This window comes from Artemia sp. Qi Xiang Cuo, chromosome 13 (assembly GCF_049724085.1).
Source record: "Artemia sp. Qi Xiang Cuo chromosome 13, ASM4972408v1, whole genome shotgun sequence".
In the NCBI taxonomy this organism is placed as follows: Eukaryota; Metazoa; Arthropoda; class Branchiopoda; order Anostraca; family Artemiidae; genus Artemia; species Artemia sp. Qi Xiang Cuo.
In genome coordinates, this window is record NC_142806.1 from 70,071,273 (window position 1) to 70,090,916 (window position 19,644).

Sequence of the window (19,644 nt, forward strand, 5' to 3'; positions counted from 1 at the left end):
TGCCATCTGTAAGATTTCTCCTTCCAGTGATTTTGGAATTACTGGAATAGTTTTTAAGCCATTTTTTCTGTATTCTTGAGATGGTCTGTGATATCTTACCAAAAGATTTTTACTTTCATCAAGATCAAAATTATCTAAGTCCTTCAAAAATGTTTAAAGTGCTCTGGCAGTTCCGTTCCTTTTGATAAAAAAGATTTGATCGCTAAACAAAAATCATCTTTATCCTGATGATTCGAAATATTTTCATTGGATAGTATCCCTTCCAGTTCGTTCTGGATGGTTGTTATCAATGTTCCTTCCGTATTAGGATTTCGTGACAAATAGTCTGGTAAAATGTTTGTTCGGCTCTTTATATATATTGGGGTATATGAATATGCTTGCAGACGTAGTATCCACCGTTTCAGCCGGGCTGAAGTATTTTGCATCGTATGTAGCCAAATTAGGGATTTTTGGTCTACGCGTAAAATAAATTTCTTTCCGAGTAAAAATGGTCGAAAATATTCTGTAAAAACTACAACTGCTATGCACTCTTTCAACCGTCGAATATTTTTTTTCTGCCTCCGTCAGTGACCTGCTGGCGTATTGGACTATTGATTCTACTCCTTCCGAATTTATGTTTAATAATATGGCTCCAAAGTCCGACCAAGTGGTTTTCCAGGTTGTCATTAAACAAAATTAAATCATCTAAATAAGCCAAGGTATCTTTTTTCCTTCCTGGTTCTTTATCTTTTAACACGTAATTCATTAATTGACTAAAACAATTTGGAATAAATGATAAGCCAAAAGGTATACGTTCAAATGTGAACGTTCTTCCATCGTCTAAGATTACTGGTGCTTTATGCTTAGTTTCTTGATCTAAAGCTATTTGCCAATATCCTGCTATTAAGTCAAAACTAGTGTAGTATTTTGTACCTCCTAGCGTATCTAATATCGTATCAATTCTTGGTAACTTCATCACGTCTTTTACCGTCACGGCATTTAGCGCTCTAAAATCTATACATAACCTCCAGGTGTTATCTTTTTTTCTGACTATTACTAGTGGAAAACAAAAATCGCTTTCACTTTCTTTAATTATACCCTGTTGTTCCATTTCCTTTATTTGGTCGTCCAGCCATGGTTTTAAATGATAAGGTGTTTTATACGATGACTTTTTAATTGGAGGGCCCTCTGTTGATATTTTGTGTGTGATTAAGTGAGTTAATCCGTAATCCGCTTTGTGTCTTGCAAATGTCCATCTAAAACCCCAAAGAATATTTTCCACCCGGGTTTTCAAGTTATCTGGTAAAGGCTTTCAATCAAATTGTTTCAAATATTCAGTGTTCACCATTCCATACTTTTCTTGTGGTTACGGTTTTATTGAGGATATTTTTTTATAGCTTGAGAAATTTACGCCTAATTCTGGACTGTTTAGAGATTTTATTTCTGAATTTAAAATCTTTTCCACTGACCCAAGCTCTATTTCGCTCAGCTTTACTTTATTATTACTTAGATTGGATAGTTTTAGGTATGCGATACCATTTTAAATTATAATAACTAGATTTTCTGCGAAAATCGTGGGGTATTCTTTTAGGGTGTATCCTCCTATCATGGCATCCTTTGTTTTAACCTTTTCTTCTTTTGTATTTAATGTCGCTAGAATTTGAGCGGTTGTTCCCCCTTGTATTGTGATTTTTCCGCTTATTTTTAGTTTATAATTTGTCGAATCGTTACTCTCCTTATCTGTTGTTTCGCAAATTTACCTATTAGTTTCATTTGTCTGGTTTATGGTTATTGTATCAGATATGGGTTCCCATACGATCCCATATTTCCTGATAGCATCTACTCCTAGAATACAAGGAAATGGTAGCTGCGTGCACATTGTCACTGTTACTGTTATTTCCTTATCCCCTGTGCTAAATTTTAATGGACATTCCCCCAAAATTGTCAGCTTGTGCCCTGTTACTGACGTCAGGGTATTCTGGCATCTGCTTACGCGATTTTTGACACTAGGTGGAAATGTCTTAAAAACTTCCTCTCGAATTAATGATTTAGATGCGCCCGTGTCCAGTAAACATGGTAAATTTTGAAAAAACTCAATTTTAAAACAACGCAAAATAGGTAGACTATTATTATTTGCATTTGTATCACAACATTCTAAGCTATATAGGGGTCTTTGTAAGGAAACAGCTTTGTCGACCCTTAAAGGCTGGTTTCTCCGTTTAAATACCCACTGTTATACCAAAAGTTTCTGGGGTTATCCCAGTTTTCTTCAGCGTTGCTATTTTGACCCTGGGAATTGTTAACCGTTTGCCTCCTAGGCCTAAATTTAAGAATATTATTAGGTATTTGTCTAGTATTATATGTTCCCTGCATTCATAAATTTCTGTCCCCCTGCGTTCTGAACTGGTGTCTTGTCTTGTACGTTTGACCTTCTTTGCGTATTCTATGCCAGCAATCTGCTGCATAGTGGTTTGGTTTGCTACAATAATAGCAATTAAATTGTCTCTTTAGTTGTTTGTTGGTTTCCTGATTATTTCTAAATATTCTTTATCTGTCATTGTTGGTTCCCCAACTATCTGTCTTTGGTGGAGGTGGGTCCCCATATTTTCTATAATTATTAGCTGCTAATCTTTCAAGGTTGTGGAATCTGTCAGCTATTTTCCTAGACGGCGACCCTCGGCCTCCTTCGCGTCTTTTTGGTTCACGATTTGGCTCCTCAAAGTTCACCCGCTTCTGTCCCCTTTCATTTTAATACTTTATTGGGCTCCTGTGTTATTTGTTGACATCTGATCAAACTTTTTCATATCCTCGTCAATTTTTACCTCTGTTTCGACTAGTATTATAGCCTGCTCTAAAGTTTCAGGTTTCCGTGATAATATTAGTCTTAATAGCTTTTTTGGTAACCCTTGGGTAAAAGTATGTAGCTGTACTTTCTTTACTGTCTCGTCATTTCCTCCTTTCTCTAATTGTAAGCATACAGATCTACAAATTTTTTTGGCATATTCCCTAATACTAGTTGATGTATTGAATGGCACTACCTCTGTCCTTAGCCTCTCGGAGATTCTTTTCTCTATGAATATTGTTTTAAATGATTCAATTAGAGTGCTAATGACCTTAGGCTCTTTTTTCTTAAGGTCCTCAAATTTTTTAAGGGCCCGGCCATTTAATCTGTCTGACACGCTTTGCTCTTTGACATAATCATCCCGTGCCTCAGTTAGTTCGTCGAAAACTTTCAAGTTTTTAATAAACTCATCTACATCTAAGATGCAAATGTATTCGGGTCTAATTTTTGCAATTTCAAGTACCGTTGATAGTGAAGTCATTTTTCCTCTGGTAAAGCCATTTTATTTCAATCTACTATTTTTATCTAGCCCTCTCGACGCAGTTTATCCGAAATGCCACCAGTTGTGGTAAGGTGTATTTATGGCCTTTGAGTGATGTAGTCGTAGATGCCTTTATTCTCCCTTTATAGGGGAGATAAACGCTGGCCCTAAGGTATTTAAACGTTGGTAGCATGCCTTAGGCTATGACCGAACTAATGAGGCGTACCAGCTGGGTATGTTCGAGGGACTAAAGGTAGATTGTAGAGATGTTAGCTATAATACAATACTTTTATTCAGTTAACAAATAAATAATACCAGATATATATTCTACCGGGACTGGCTGTCCCAAATAGACCACAAGTCTCAGAAAACTACAATAACATATTATAAGATACTTAGACACTTACAATGGTCCGACAATATTCCAAGGTATTTCTAAATCAACGGACCAGAGATCAGTCCGACATAAAGTTAGTATCAGTCTACCCCTTCCTATAAAATGTATCTTTTATACATTTTTATCAACCACATCTTCCTGTACCCAACCGACGCAATAGCTAGGAAGTGGTGATTTCTCAATTTCCCGCTAAGCAGAAACTTGGCAGGATATGTTACTTATCTTAATAAAAAGTGGTATTTCTAAACTTTGTATTTGCGTCTTAATATATTTTTACTAAATTCCAAATTGACTAAATTAGAAGGCTTCACCACAGATAGAAAATTTCAGGAGGACACTCCCCCACAACCCTTGGGGCAAGGGTTTTAAGTTATGCCCTGGGGACATATGAGGTTTTTATAGAAGGCGTTGTCGTAGAAACTTCAAAAAAGGCTCATTCGATTGGAAATTAAAACAGCTAGTGCCCGTTTTAATAGTCGAGAGTGATTGGAGGGCAATTATCCCCCCCGTGCCCTTCATTCCTCCAAACACATCCAATCAAAATTTTGAGATAACCGTTTTGTTCAGCGTAGTTACTTTCTAGATATTGTTTTGTTTTTGAGGAGGAACTTCCCCTACAACCCTCGGGGCAAGGGACTTTAAGTTATGCCCTGGTGGCATATAAGGTTTTTATAGAAGGCATTGTCGTAGAAACTTCAAGAAAGGCTCATTTGATTGGAAATTCAAAGGGCTAGTGCCCTTTTTAATAGTCGAAAGTGATTGGAGGGCAAATAACCTCCCCCCACGCCCATCATTCCCCCAAACACATCCAATCAAAATTTTGAGATAGCCATTTTGTTAAGCATAGTTGATTTCCAGATAGAAAATACATTTTTGAGGAGTACACTCCCCCACAACCCTCAGGGAAGGGTTTTAAGTTATGCCCTGGGGGCATATAAGTTTTTTATATAAGGCGTTGTCGTAGAAACTTCAAAAAAGGCTCATTCGATTGAAAATTCAAAGAGCTAGTGCCCTTTTTAATAGTCGAAAGTGAATGGAGGGCAACTAGCCCCCCTCCCACGCCCATCATTCCCGCAAACACAACCATTAAAAAATTTTAGATAGCCATTTTGTTCAGCGTAGTTGATTTACAGATAGAAAATATGTTTTTGTGGAGGACACTCCCCCACAACCCGCAGGGCAAGGGTTTTAAGTTATGGCCAGGGGGCATATAATGTTTTTATAGAAGGCGTTGTCGTAGAAACTTCAAAAAAAGCTCATTCGATTGGAAATTCAACGGGATAGTGCCCTTTTTGATAGTCGAAAGTGATTGTAGGGCACCTACGCCCCCCCCCCTGCCCCTCCTTCCTCCAAACACATCCAGTCAACCTTTTGAGATTGCCTTTTTGTTCAGCGTAGTTGGTTTCAAGATAGAAAATGTCTTTTTGAGGAAAACACTCCCCTACAGCCCTCCGGGCACGGGTTTATGGTTATACCCTGGGGGTTTATTAGATTCTTATAGAAGGTGTTGTCGTAGAAACCTCATCAACTGCTCAATTGATCGGGAATAAGAAGGGCTAGTACCCTTTTTAATAGTCGAAAATGATTGAAGGGCCCCTATTCGCCCCCCCCACCGATCATTCCGCCAAATACATCCAATCAAAATTTTGAGATAGCCATTTTGTTCAGCCTAGTTGATTTCCAGATAAAAAAATATGTTTTTGAGGAGAACACACCCCCACATCCCCCAGGGCAAGGGTTTTAAGTTATGCCCTGGGGGCATATAAGGTTTTTATAGAAGGCATTGTCGTAGAAACTTCAAGAAAGGCTCATTTGATTGGAAATTCAAAGGGCTAGTACCCTTTTTAATAGTCGAAAGTGATTGGAGGGCAAATAACCACCCCCCACGCCCATCATTCCCCCCAAACACATACAATCAAAATTTTGAGATAGCCATTTTGTTAAGCATAGTTGATTTCCAGATAGAAAATACATTTTTGAGGAGGACACTCCCCCACAACCCTCAGGGAAGGGTTTTAAGTTATGCCCTGGGGGCATATAAGGTTTTTATATAAGGCGTTGTCGTAGAAACTTCAAAAAAGGCTCATTCTATTGAAAATTCAAAGGGCTAGTACCCTTTTTCATAGTCGAAAGTGTATGGAGGGCAAATAGCCCCCCCCTCCCATGCCCATCATTCACCCCCAAACATACAATATAAAACTTTTAAGTGCCAGCTGTTTCCTGGGGGTCGTTTTCCAGTTTTTAAAATAGTTTTTGTGAGAGCCCCTCCCCCACAGCCCTTGAGGCAAGGGTTTTAAGTTTTGGCCAGGGGGCATATAATGTTTTTATAGAAGGTGTTGTCATAGAAACTTCAAGAAAAGCTCATTCGATTGGAAATTCAACGGGCTAGTGCCCTTTTTGATAGTCGAAAGTGATTGTAGGGCACCTAGCCCCCCCCCCATGCCCCTCATTCCTCCAAACACCTCCAGTCAACATTTTGAGATTGCCTTTTTGTTCAGCGTAGTAGATTTCCAAATAGAAAATATGTTTTTGAGGAGAACAATCCCTCACAATCCTCAAGGCCAGGGTCTTACGTTATGCCCTGGGGGCATATAAGGTTTTCATAGAAGGCATTGTCATAGAAACTTCAAAACAGGCTCGTTCGATTGGAAATTCAAAGGGTTAGTACCCTTTTTAAAAGTCGAAAGTGATTGGAGGGCAACTATTGCCCCCCCCCACCGATCATTCCTCCAAATACATCCAATCAAAATTTTGAGATAGCCATTTTGTTCAGCGTAGTTGATTTCCAGATAGAAAATGTGTTTTTGAGGAGGACACTCCCCCAAATCCCTCAGTGCATGTGTTGTAAGTTAGGCCCTTAGGGCCAATAAGGTTTTTGTAGACGGCATTGTCGTAGAAAATTCTAGAATGGCTCATTATATTGTAAAATCACTCGGATAGTACCTAGTTAAATAGTTGTAAGCTATTGGACGGCAACTAGCTTCCCCCCCCGCCCATCATTCCCCCCAAACACATACAATCAAAATTTTGAGATAGCCATTTTGTTAAGCATAGTTGATTTCCACATAGAAAATACATTTTTGAGGAGGAAACTCCCCCACAACCCTCAGGGAAGGGTTTTAAGTTATGCCCTGGAGGCATATAAGGTTTTTATATAAGGCGTTGTCGTAGAAACTTCAAAACAGGCTCATTCTATTGAAAATTCAAAGGGCTAGTTCCCTTTATAATAGTCGAAAGTGATTGGAGGGCAACTAGCCTCCCCCCACGCCCATCATTCCCCCATATACATCCATTAAAAATTTTCAGATAGCCATTTTGTTCAGCGTAGTTGATTTCCAGATAGAAAATATGTTTTTGGGAAGGACACTCCCCCACAACCCTCAGGGCAAGGGTTTTAAGTTATGGCCAGGGGGCATATAATGTTTTTATAGAAGGCGTTGTCATAGAAACTTCAAGAAAAGCTCATTCGATTGGAAATTCAACGGGCTAGTGCCCCTTTTGATAGTCGAAAGTGATTGAACGGCAACTAGCCCCCCCCCCCCCATGCCCATCATTCCTCCAAACACATCCAATCAAAATTTTGAGATTGCCTTTTTGTTCAGCGTAGTTGATTTCCAAATAGAAAATGTCTTTTTGAGGAGGACACTCCCCCACAACCCTCAGGGCAAGGGTTTTAAGTTATGCCCTGGGGGCATATAAGGTGTTTTAGAAAGCGTTGTCGTAGAAACTTCAAAACAGGCTCATTCGATTGGGAATTCAAAGGGTTAGTACCCTTTTTAAAAGTCGAAAGTGATTGGAGGGCAACTATTCCCCCCCCCCCTCCACACCGATCATTCCCCCAAATACATCCAATCAAAATTTTGAGATAGCCATTTTGTTCAGCATAGTTGATTTCCAGATAAAAAAAATATGTTTTTGAGGAGAACACTCCCCCACATCCCCCAGGGCAAGGGTTTTAAGTTATGCCGTGGGGGCATATAAGGTTTTTATAGAAGGCGTTGTCGTAGAAACTTCAAAACAGGCTCATTCGATTGGAAATTCAATAAACTAGTTCCATTTTTAATAGTCAAAAGTTATTGGAAGGGATCTAGCCCCTCCCCCACGCTCATCAGTCTCCCGAACACATCCAATTAAAATTCCGAGATACCCATTTTGTTCAGCGTAGTTGATTTCCTGATAGAAAATACGTTTTTGAGGAGGACACTCCCCAACAACCCTCAGTGCAAGGGTTTTAAGTTGTATCCTGGGGTATATAAGGTTTTTATAGAAGGCGTTGTCATAGAAACTTCAAAAGGGGCTCATTTGATTGGAAATTCAAGGGCTAGTGCCCTTTTTAATAGTTGAAAGTGATTGGAGGGCAACTAGTCCCCCCCAGTTCCTTCATTCCCCCAAACACATTCAGTCAAAATTTTGAGATAGCCATTTTGTTCAGCGTAGATGATTTCCCGATGTAAATATGCTTTTGAGGAGGACACTCCCCCACAACCCTCAGGGCAAGGGTTTTAAGTTATGCCCAGGGGGTATATAATGTTTTATAGAAGGCATTGTCGTAGAGACTGCAAAAAATGCTCATTCGATTAGAAATTCAACGGGCTAGTGCCCTTTTTAATAGTCGAAAGTGATTTGAGGGCAACTAACCCCCCTCCCCACACCCATCATTCCCCCAGACACATCTAATAAAATTTTGAGATAGCCATTTTGTTCAGTGTAGTTGATTTACAGATAGAAAATATGTTTTTGAGGAGGATACTCCGCCACACCCCTCAGGGCAAGGGTTTTAAGTTATGCCCTGGGGGCATATAAGGTTTTTATGTAAGACGTTGTCGTAGAAAATTCAGAAAGGGCTCATCAAAGAAAGCTATCAAAGAAAGTAAACAGATTTTTTTTCGTTTGGTATCAAGTTTTCCATTTCAGGTTAACTAGAGGAGGTATGAAACTAAGTTAAACAGTACCATTTGTGTCTAGATTTTTAAAATGGTGTATGTTGTTAAAAATTGCTGAAAATTTTTATCCAGCATACAAATAGCAGGCCAAACTATAAAGTCTTAAAAAACGAATAGATTTAAAGTGTTATTTTCTTTTTCCCTGAAAATACTATGTCAATATAAAACGAACAGAAATTAATTAAAAAAACTTTTTCCACAAAATAAGTTTTTCAAATAAAAGTAAAGAACTCCATTAAACAAAAAAATTAGCAATTATAAAATCAAATAATCTACCGAACCCGAAAATACCACAAATCAGCATGGATAAATAAATGAAACCCAAAACGAATAGAAATTAAAATAAATAACCGAGTCAAACTCAAAACGAGCAAAAATTAACATAAGTTGGGCGCAAAACCCCTATGCCTTCCCAAGGCCAGAACAAAATTTGCACTTCACTGAAAAAAATATAAATGTTTTTACTTTTATAACTTTAATAAATCAAATAATTTTAACATTTTGATTACTAAATATCAGTATATAAGTTTTTCAAAGACTTTTGAAAAATGAGTTTTGAGTTTGACTCGGTTATTTATTTTAATTTCTATTCGTTTTGGGTTTCATTTATTTATCGATGCTGATTTGTGGTAGTTTCGAGCTTGGTAGATTATTTGATTTTATTTTTGCTCATTTTTTGTTTAATGGAGTTCTTTACTTTTCTTTGAAAAACTTATTTTTTGGAAAAAGTTTTTTTAATTAATATGTTAACAATGAACAACTAGTATAGATTATAGCCCTTCCGCTGAGGGCTATAGGAGTTGATATCATCAATGACATAATTACTGGATCTTTCGACTATGCTGAACAAAATGGCTATCTCAAATTTTAATAGGATATATTTCGAGAAATAATGAGCATGGGGGAGGGGGCTGTCCGCTAATTACTTTTATCTCTTAAAAAGGGCACTAGAACTTTTATTTCTAATCGAATGAGCTTCTTTTGATGTTTCTACGACAAATCCGTTCATACGTAGTGGCTTAGTCAGAAAAACAAAACATATTGTGCCCACATATCTCCATACTTAGGTAGCGCTATTGCGCTACCTATGGTTGTTATTCTACCTAATTTTTTGTTGTCTTTGCTTTAATGCAAATCTTTGCTTTTCTTTGAAAAACTTTTTTCTGCTTCCCTGTCATTCTGCTTTTCCTTGTAGATACAGATTATGGACGATGTCAGAACAATCAAAAGGTCAAATTGGGGCAGAAATTGGGGCAGAAATTACTCAGATTTAGATCTGATGACTCACTTTGCTAGACTTCTTAATGGCAAAAATTTAAGAAACCAATTTGCCACTAAATAGAGGGATGCTCAGATTTGGGCTTCCAAAAAGTACCAATAGAACGCTTCCTAATGTTCCTTAGCAAATTGGTAAATATTAGACCATTCCTTCTAGAAGTTCTGATGACTAGAACTTGGGGACCATCTCCCTCTTCAAATCCTGAGCTGAGACAGGGTTACATTAAACCAACCAAAGCTTTTGTTTCCTATCAATCTTGGTTTTAAAATGACAACCTGTTATGGTAGATATCCAAAAGAGTATCAAAAAGTTCCTCAAGATATCCAAAAGAGTATCAAAAGAGTATCAAAAAGAGTATCAAAAAGAGTATCAAAATCAAAAAGTTCCTGGAGACTCTCCTCCTTTCTCCTCACTAGTAAAAATCGACAGTTTAATGAGAAAACTAAAATTAGGAATTTGGTATTTCCAGGAAGATCTTTCCAGAATTATTTCCTAGAAATCTAATTTTCTAATTAAATTTCTACTTAATTCAGGAGCAAAGATCTCAGGATCTTTTCAGAAATTGATTGAAATTTCAAAATCTTTAGAAAAATTTACGTTTTCGTCTTACGACCCTATAACGGAACCTTTTTTTTCTCGAATTTCCATCTCTTGCTGTTATCACGGCAATGAATGTTGGCCACGGCTACGCTGTTTAACTAATAACCATATCTTATGTATTTATATTTGATTAATTAAGAACAATTTTCCACATAATACGTTTTTCAAAGAAAAGTAAAGAACTCCATTAAACCAAAAATGAGCAAAATAAAATCAAATACTTTGATAACTTTGATAAATCAAACAATATTAACATTTTGATTACTAAATATCAGTATATATATATTAAACTGACAATGCACATTCATTTGTATTTTTTTTTCAGTAAAGTGCAACTTAAGTTCTGGCCATGGGAAGGCATAGGGATTTTGACCCCTACTCATGTTAATTTCTGCTCGTTTTGAGTTTGACTCGGTTATTTATTGTAATTTCTGTTCGTTTTGGGTTTTATTTGTTTATCGATGTTGATTTGTGGTAGTTTCATTTGTGGTAGATTATTTGACTTTATTTTTCCTCATTTTTAGTTTAATTTTAATTTAATTTTTCTTTAACTCTTTAATTTTCTTCGAAAAATTTACTTTGGTGGAAATTGTTTTTAAAATTAATTTCTGTTCGTTTTATATTGACATAGTCTTTTCAGGGAAAAAGAAAATAATACTTTAAATCTTTTCGTTTTTTAAGACTTTATAGTTTGGCCTGCTATTTGTATGCTGGAGAAAAATTTTCAGTAGGTTTTAACAACATACACCCTCTTAAAAAGCTGGACACAAATAGTAGTGTTTAATTTAGTTTCATACATCCTCTAGTTGACCTCAAATAGAAAACTTGATACCATTCGCAAAAAAATCTGTTTACTTTTTTTTGATAGCTTGGATAAACTTGCGCTATTTTGATTTGGTTAACTTTTAAGAGCAGAAGTAGCGCCGAAAGTTTGAACATAATACCCTCAGTCGTTCTTGGGATACTACTGAGATGCCTTATTGGGAATTAGCATTAAAACAGTACATTTTGATTCAATCAAAATGCAACATTTAGTTTTTAAACATAATGGGCAAATGGGAGGGTGGGCGTGGGATGGGGGATGTTTTTCCTCCAATCGCTTTCGACTATTAAAAAGGGCATTAGCCCTTTCTGTTTTCAATCGAATGAGCCTTTTTCGAAGTCCCTACGACAACTCATTCGATACGAAGTGCCCTGGTCTAAAAAAAACAAAAAAAAATGTCAAGCCTTCCAATCACTTTCGACTATTAAAAAGGGCACTAGTCCTTTCAATTTCCAATTGAATGAGGCCTTTTTGAGTTTCTACAACAACACTTTCTATAAACACCGAATATCCTCCCAGGTCATAAATTACAATCCTTGCCCTGAGGGCTGTGAGGGGTTGTCATCCTCAAAGACCTAATTTCCAGAACTTTCAACTACGTTAAACAAAACGGCATTCTCAAAATTTTGATTGGATGTGTTTGGGGAAATGGTGGGCGTGAGAGGGGCGTTACTTGCTCTCTAATCACTTTCAACTATTAAAAAGGCACTAGCCCTTTCAATTTCCAATCGAATGAGCCCTTTTGAAGTTTCTACGACAACGCTTTCTATAAAAAAAAGCCTTATATGCCCCCAGGGCTTAACTTACAGCCCTTGCCCTTAGGGCTGGGGAGGGGTGTCATCCTCAAAGACCTAATTTCCAGAACTTTCAACTACGTTAAGCATAATTGCTATCTCGAAATTTGATTGGATGTGTTTGGGGAAAAGGTGGCCTTGAGAGGGGGTTAGTTGCAATCCAATCACTTTCGACTATTACAAAGGGCACTAGCTGTTTCAATTTTCAATCGAATGATTCCTTTTGGAAGCTTCTACGACAACGGTTTCTATAAGAAAAAACTTATATGCCCCCAGGGCATAATACAACCCTTGCCCTGAGGACTGTGGGGAAGTTTTCATCCTCAAAGACTTAATTTCGGGACTTTTTAACTACGTCGAACAAAATGGCTATCTCAAAATTTTGATTGGATGTTTTTGAGGAACTTGTGGGTGTGAGAGGGGTATTAGTTATCCTCTAATCACTTTCGATTATTAGAAAGGGCAAATACCCTTCTAATTACCATTCGAATGATCTTTTTTTGAAGTTTCTACGACAGTATTATCTATAAAAAACCTTATATACCCCCAGGGCATAACTTACAACCCTTACCCGAGGGCTCTGAGGGGAGTATCGTCCTCAAAGAACTAATTTCTAAAACTTTAAACTGCATGGAACAAAATGGCTGTCTAAAAATTTTGATTGGATGTGTTTGGGGAAAAGGCAGACGTGAGAGGGGAGGGGGGGTGTTAGTTGCCCTCAAATCACTTTTGACTATTAAAAAGGGCACTAGCCCTTGGAATTTCCAATCGAATGAGCCGTTTTTCAAGTTTCTATGGCAAAGCTTTCAATAAAAACCTTATTTGCCCCAAGGGCATAACTTACAACCCTTGCTCTGAGGGCTGGGGGGGAGTTTCGCCCTTAAAGATATAATTTCCCGGCCTGTCAACTACTTTGAAAAAAATTGCTATCTCAAACTTTTGATTGGATGTGTTTGAATAAATGGTGGTCGTGGAAGGGGTGTTAGTTGCCTTCCATTCACTGTTGACTATTAAAAACGGCACTAGCCATTTCAATTTCCAGTCAAATGAACCCTTTTTGAAGTTTCTACGACAACGGTTTTCTATAAAATACCTTATATGCCACCGGGACATAATTTACAACCCTTGCCCTGAGGGCTGTAGGGAGGGGGGGTTGTCATCCTCAAAGGCCTAATGTCCAGAACTATCAACTACGTTGAACAAATTGGTTATCTCAAAATTTTGATTGGAAATGTTTGGGGAAACGGTGGGCGTGAGAGGGGGATTAGTTATCCTCCAATCACTTTCGACAATTAAAAAGGGCACCAGCCCTTTGAATTTCCAATCGAATGAGCATTTTTTGAAGTTTCCACGACAACGCTTTCTATAAGAACCTTGTATGCACCCAGGGCATAACTTACAACCCTTGCCCCGAGGGCTATGGGGGAGTGTCCTCCTCAAAACATAATTTCTATCTCGAAATCAACTACGCTGAACAAAATGGATCTCTCAAAATGTTAATTGTATGTGTTTGGGGAAATGGTTGGCATGGGAGGGGTGTAAATTGCCTTCCAATCACTTTTGACTATTAAAAAGGGCACTAGCCATTCCGATTTCCAATCGAGTGAGCCCTTTTCCAAGTTTATGCTACAGCTTCTTCCATACGAAGTGCCCTGGTCTAAAAAAAAAATAATAACAAATAATACATTGTGCCAACATCGTTCTTTACTTAGGCAGCGCGATTGCGCAGCCTACGATTTAGCTCTGAAGAATTATTTCATTATTTTGTAAACCTTACTTTCTGCTGATAAAGGGTTTTCTTTGATAAGCGTTTTGGTAACGTAGCCGAATCATTCAGTTATGGGTTCTCGTGGAGCAGGTGGAAGAGTCTCTTTCACTATAAACTATGTGTTTTATTGTACAAAGCAAATACTATACAAGAGCTTGACAGCATCAAGACAAGACAGGACCTAACTGTTAAACGCTTCAGAAATTCAATATATAATCACACCAAGGTCCGTTGAATTGCACATCAACAAATCAAAACCCCATTTCTTAGAATAAAACTCACTATCTAGAATAAACCATAAAATTTACTAACTAGACCTAAAAACCCGGATTCTCGGTATTTATGCATTAATCGGTAGCATTATCTTTATCAGAAGTTTACAGATTCACCCCCCTTTTTGAAATTATTTTTACCAAAAACAATTTTCCAAACACTATGAGTTTCCTTGTTTAAGCCACCCGACACCAACATAAAAACCAACTAAAAGGAGAAAAAAAAAACTATGGACAGAAAATTCTATATTATTCAGAATTACTTCACAGGGTCTCGAAGGAGTGACCCTACTGTAGATGGTTTCAAACTTTTTTCTTGTAGTTCTCTCATGGTTCCAAATGTGAATTTTCGATCACTTATCTCTTTCACATTTCTAGGGTTAAAATTTTCATAAGACTATTTAGATAAAGTGGCTCTGTCTTGAGTCACGCTTGCAATCTTGTTCGCAGAAAACTCGCATTCCCTACACCTAATTAATAAATAGACAGTACAGATTAAACAAGTAAATAGACATTAAATCAAAAGCACCATTACAATCAATGTCAGTCAATGAAGACAACCATTCATATATTAAAAAAAAAACAAATGAAGATTTTAAAATATTCCAAGGAACAAAGTCAAGGTATTTATCCTTTCTTTTTTTTTTCAATTCAATTGTTTTTTTTGTTTTTTTTTCTAACTGTCAGCTGATGAGCTTTCAGCAGATCCCAAAATGAACTTCCAAATACACCCTTCCAAAAAAAAAAATAGATTGCAATTGACAAAAAAAAATGAAGAAATTCCAATGTTCTATTCTATAAAGAATAATCTGCAGAAAAATCCCATCACTATCTCTACCAAATTATATTTCCTAATATTCTTTGTAAAATCCTCTTGACTTTATTGGTCTACTTACCTTTCTAGGTATACTAGGTCTAGAAGGTCCTCAAAAACGAAAATTCGACTAACTCGCTTTAATGTCTTCTCAGCTGACATATGTCCACCAGTAAGTAAATGATCATGCGATAGCTTTATTGCGGAATCTACTAGGACGCTTGGCAAGACAATTCTAGATGTTCTAGGGTACCTTTTTCATTGCCAACGCTTCCTACCGGATAGCAATAAAGAACATCATCCTTCATAAATAAACTGTCGAAAATTCGAACCAACCACAACGGTAAGTCTCTCGCTCTCTTTGAACATATGCCGTCATCTCTCTTCACACATGAAATATTCTCTTTGTCGCCCAAATTTGCATTACTCTCTTTCGGCAAATTTGCATCTCTCGTCACACATGAAATATTCTCTTTGTCGCCCAAATTTGCATTGCTCTCTTTCGGTAAATTTGCATCTCTCTCATTAGGCGCGCTACCTGCAGGATTTCTGAGGCTTGGTGATCCACTGCCTACCCCATTCCGCGCCAAGTCCTTCCTGATCCAGGATCCCGTGAACTGCACTCCTTCTAGGTTCCTCCTTATAATCTAGAAGCTGGTCCCTCGGTCGACTTACGTCCGCCCCTTCACCAGTCTCAGCACCACGTATCCCAGCGTAAATGCCATTCAAAGAATTATCCCCCCAATTCTTTGACTCAAGATACTCAATGACTCTTTAACTCAGGGTCTCTTCTCTGAAACCGAGCTAACTCTGGTAATTCTAATCCGAGATAATCTATTTCAATCCCAACACCAGGCGCTACGAACTCTGCCTCTTCTTCCGTAAACTCAAGAGGACGGCACTCTTCGAGAATATCAGGGCGAGATAGCAAGTCAGCAGAATGATTTTTGCCAGGAAGGTGAGACCAATGGAATAATTCATTGTCCAGAATTAAAGCAATACGATATAATTTTGATGACACATCCTTACAGCGTCGTAAATATGTTAAAGCCTTGCAGTCAACCAGAAGGTGAGTCTCTCGACCCCAAATGTAATATTCGAAATGCTTCACCGCTTGTACAACCCCATAAAGCTCCCTGGACATATTATCCATTTTACCAAAATTCACAGGTAAAACTTTACTGAAAGTTGAAACCAATCGGAACCTTCTCTCATCATTCATTTGCATTAACAAGGGACCACAAGCAATTGTGGTGCCTAAGCGTTTTGGTAACGTAGCCGAATCATTTAGTTATGGGTTCTCGTGGAGGAGGTGGAGGAGTCTCTTTCACTATAAACTATGTGTTTTACTGTACAAAACAAATACTATACAAGAGCTTGACAGCACCAAGACAAGACAGGAACTAACTATAAACACTTCAGAAATTCAATATACAATCAATTCCAAGGTCCATTGAATTGCACATCAACAAATCAAAAACTCCATTTCTTAGAATAAAACTCACTATCTAGAATAAACCATAAAACTTACTGACTAGACCTAAAACCCGGATTCTCGGTGTTTATGCATTATACGGTAGCATTATCTTTACCAGAAGTTTACAATTTAGGCTATAGATAATTCCTGTCAAATCCAGTGGCGGATTCGGAGGGGGCGAGGGTGTGCGCGTTCCCCCTAACATAGTCTAAAGTAGTGTAATTTACTTAATTAGTGCAAATATGGGTTAATTAAACTTGCTCCTAACGAAATTTTATCGGATCAACCTATTTCGCCCCCCCCCCTAAAAAAAATCCTGGATCCGCCACTGGTCATATAAAAAGTAGCTTCATTAGTACCTCAGCAAAAAAGTTTTTTTAACTGGTTGCTTCAAAGTTATGAAGTTTTTAGGGCAGTATCACATTTTTTCGGTGTTACCACGGTGTTACTACGTTGAACCGCGAAAATTTATGGTTATGTTAGTGGCCACGTTACCAATTAAAACAATTGGATCTCATTTGCATTGTTCCTCTGAGTTTAAAGCTGGTTGAGATTTGTTTTTTTTTTAAGTCAGAAGATTTTTCTTACCTGTACTGTCTATTCAGCATTTTGGGAAAAATTGCAATATATAGTGCGAATGTAAGCAAATGGCATCACTGATTTAGAGGCTATAAACGGTCGGAACACAGTATAATACACACTTTAATTATGTACCTTTCGAATAGATAAACTCCATTTGAATACAACTTGCCCCCCTCTCTCTCCTAGTACCCTACAATCAAACCCAGCTCAATTTATTGGTAGAAAACCACAAATAAGACGATTCTTTTCCTTTTCAGTGGCAGGCAGAAGAAGCTTTGATTATGAATTTGGTTCTCACACTAAGTCAAGGCAATCATGGTTTTCGGCCAATAAGAAAATTATGCTTTGGATATTGCTGATTCTTGTTTTTTGCGTCCTTTTAGGTTCCACCATCTGGGCTTTTATCACATACTGTAAGTTTATTACCCAATTTATTACTCTTTGTGGCATGTCTTTAAATCTGGTCCGCAAACATCACGCTAAATGAAATACTAAACTGAATAAAAGGGACTTTTGGTTGCCTTTAATTAAACAGTAAGTAGACTTTACTGAAATTAAAGAGAAAGTAGTGCCAATATTAACTGGAACTCTTAAAATAAAGTTGTTAGATAGGCATAAAAAATTCTGCCTTTTATGCTGATTCTGAATATATATATATATATATATATATATATATATATATATATATATATATATATATATATATATATATATATATATATATATATATATATATATATATATATATATATATATATATATATATATATATATATATATATATATATATATATATATATATATATATATATATATATATATATATATATATATATATATATATATATATATATATATATAAACATTAGCTTTAAAGTTACGCATAAAAACTATTAACATAATAATGTTTGTGTAATTCACTAAATAAGAGAAATGAACAGATACATAGCTTTATTTGAAAACAAAGTTAAACAATACTATCAAATAAAATCAATATATGCCCCTGAAACGCTCTGTGGTTAGAAATCCAGGGAGAAAAGAAGAGCAAAAGAGGGGAAAAAACACAATTAAACATGCACACTAAGATAGAAAATGATGAACTGCGACCCAACCGAAAACCCAGCCAATGTGAAGTGTTATACGCGATTAACAATAGAAACCTACATTTCCTGCTTGGCCCTGAGACTACACTATATGGAGATATTAAATGAGTAAAATAAGTGACATCAATGTCACTTATTCATCAATGAATTAGTTTATTCATCAATGACAAAAATAAAATAAGTGACATCAATGAAATAAAAAAAAAAATCAGAAATCAAAAATATTTTACAGTTTTTTTGATGGTACCAAAAGAATGACACATTTTAGGAGGCTCAGGTAAAGTATTCCAGCCAGCTTGAGAGTTGGATTGATTCCAACTCCAATCTTGGAGTCTATTTCAATCTTGAGATGGACTGACAGGAGTGACAAAGAATAAAAAACAAACAACATTAATCAATAAAAAAAAATCCGAATAATTTAGCTCCACATCCGGGGGCCTTTGTCAACGAAAAAAAAGAGAAAAAGATAAAAAAATAGTCAAATCATCAAACAGTTCGTGGTAACGAACTGTAAGTAAGGAGCGACCCGGCTCAATGGTAACCGAAACTCTAGAAAACGGGATTTTGATACCAATAGATACATCAAAAGAATTAAATTTTAATGCTGATTTCAAATCTATAAGTTCCATCAAGTTTAGTTACGCGCCTGAGAAAATTTGCCTGATTTTCGGAAAAGGGGAGAAACACCCCCTAAAAATTACAGAACCTTAATGAAAATCTCACCATCATATTCAGCGTATCAGAGAACCCTACTGTAGAGGTTTTAAGCTCCTATCTACAAAAATGTGGAAGATTTTTTGCCAGAAAAAAGATCACGGATGCGTGTTTATTTGTTTTTTTTTCCAGGGGTGGTCGTATCGACCCAGTGGTCCTAGAATATCGTAAGAATGCTCATTGGAACGGAAATTAAAAGTTCTAGTGCCTTTTTTAAGTGACAAAAAAATGGAGGGCAACTAGAACCCCTCCCACGCTCATTTTTTCCCAAAGTTACCCGATCAAAATTTTGAGATAGCCATTTTGTTCAGCATGGTCGAAAATATGATAACTATGTCTTTTAGGAGGACTTAATCCCCCGAAGTCCCCGGGGGGAGAGCTGAAAGTTACGAACTTTACCCAATGTTAACATATAGTATTGGTTCTTGGGAAGTATACAGACGTGTTCAGGGGGATTTTTTCTGGTCGTGGGGGGGGGTCGAGGGTTGTTTGGCAGGATCTTTCCATGAAGGAAGTTTTCATGGGGGAAGGGACATTGATATGAAGGGGGCGCCAGGATTTCCCAGCATTATTTAAAAAAAGATCAGAAATTAAATAAAAAAAAGTTTTTCAACTGAAAGTAAGGAGCAACATCAAAACTTAAAACAAACAGAAAATATTCCGTATATGATCGGGTTCACCCCCCTAGTCAATACCTCTCTCTTTAAGCCAAAGATTTTTTAGTACTATCATAAGAGCTATTTATTCTAATTAACGGCCTTTGTGATTAAGCGATC

The 19,644-nt window shown here is 37.0% G+C and overlaps 1 protein-coding gene across 1 annotated transcript in view; it reads left to right on the plus strand.

Moving 5' to 3' along the window:
• The window catches only part of LOC148945598 (uncharacterized), a 240,017-nt gene that overhangs the window by 43,146 nt on the left and 177,227 nt on the right, over positions 1–19,644 (plus strand). The window contains exon 3 of the mRNA XM_089098857.1: positions 17,309–17,464. Coding sequence (XP_088954983.1) covers positions 17,309–17,464 — 156 coding nt within the window. The remainder of the gene's footprint in view (positions 1–17,308; positions 17,465–19,644) is intronic.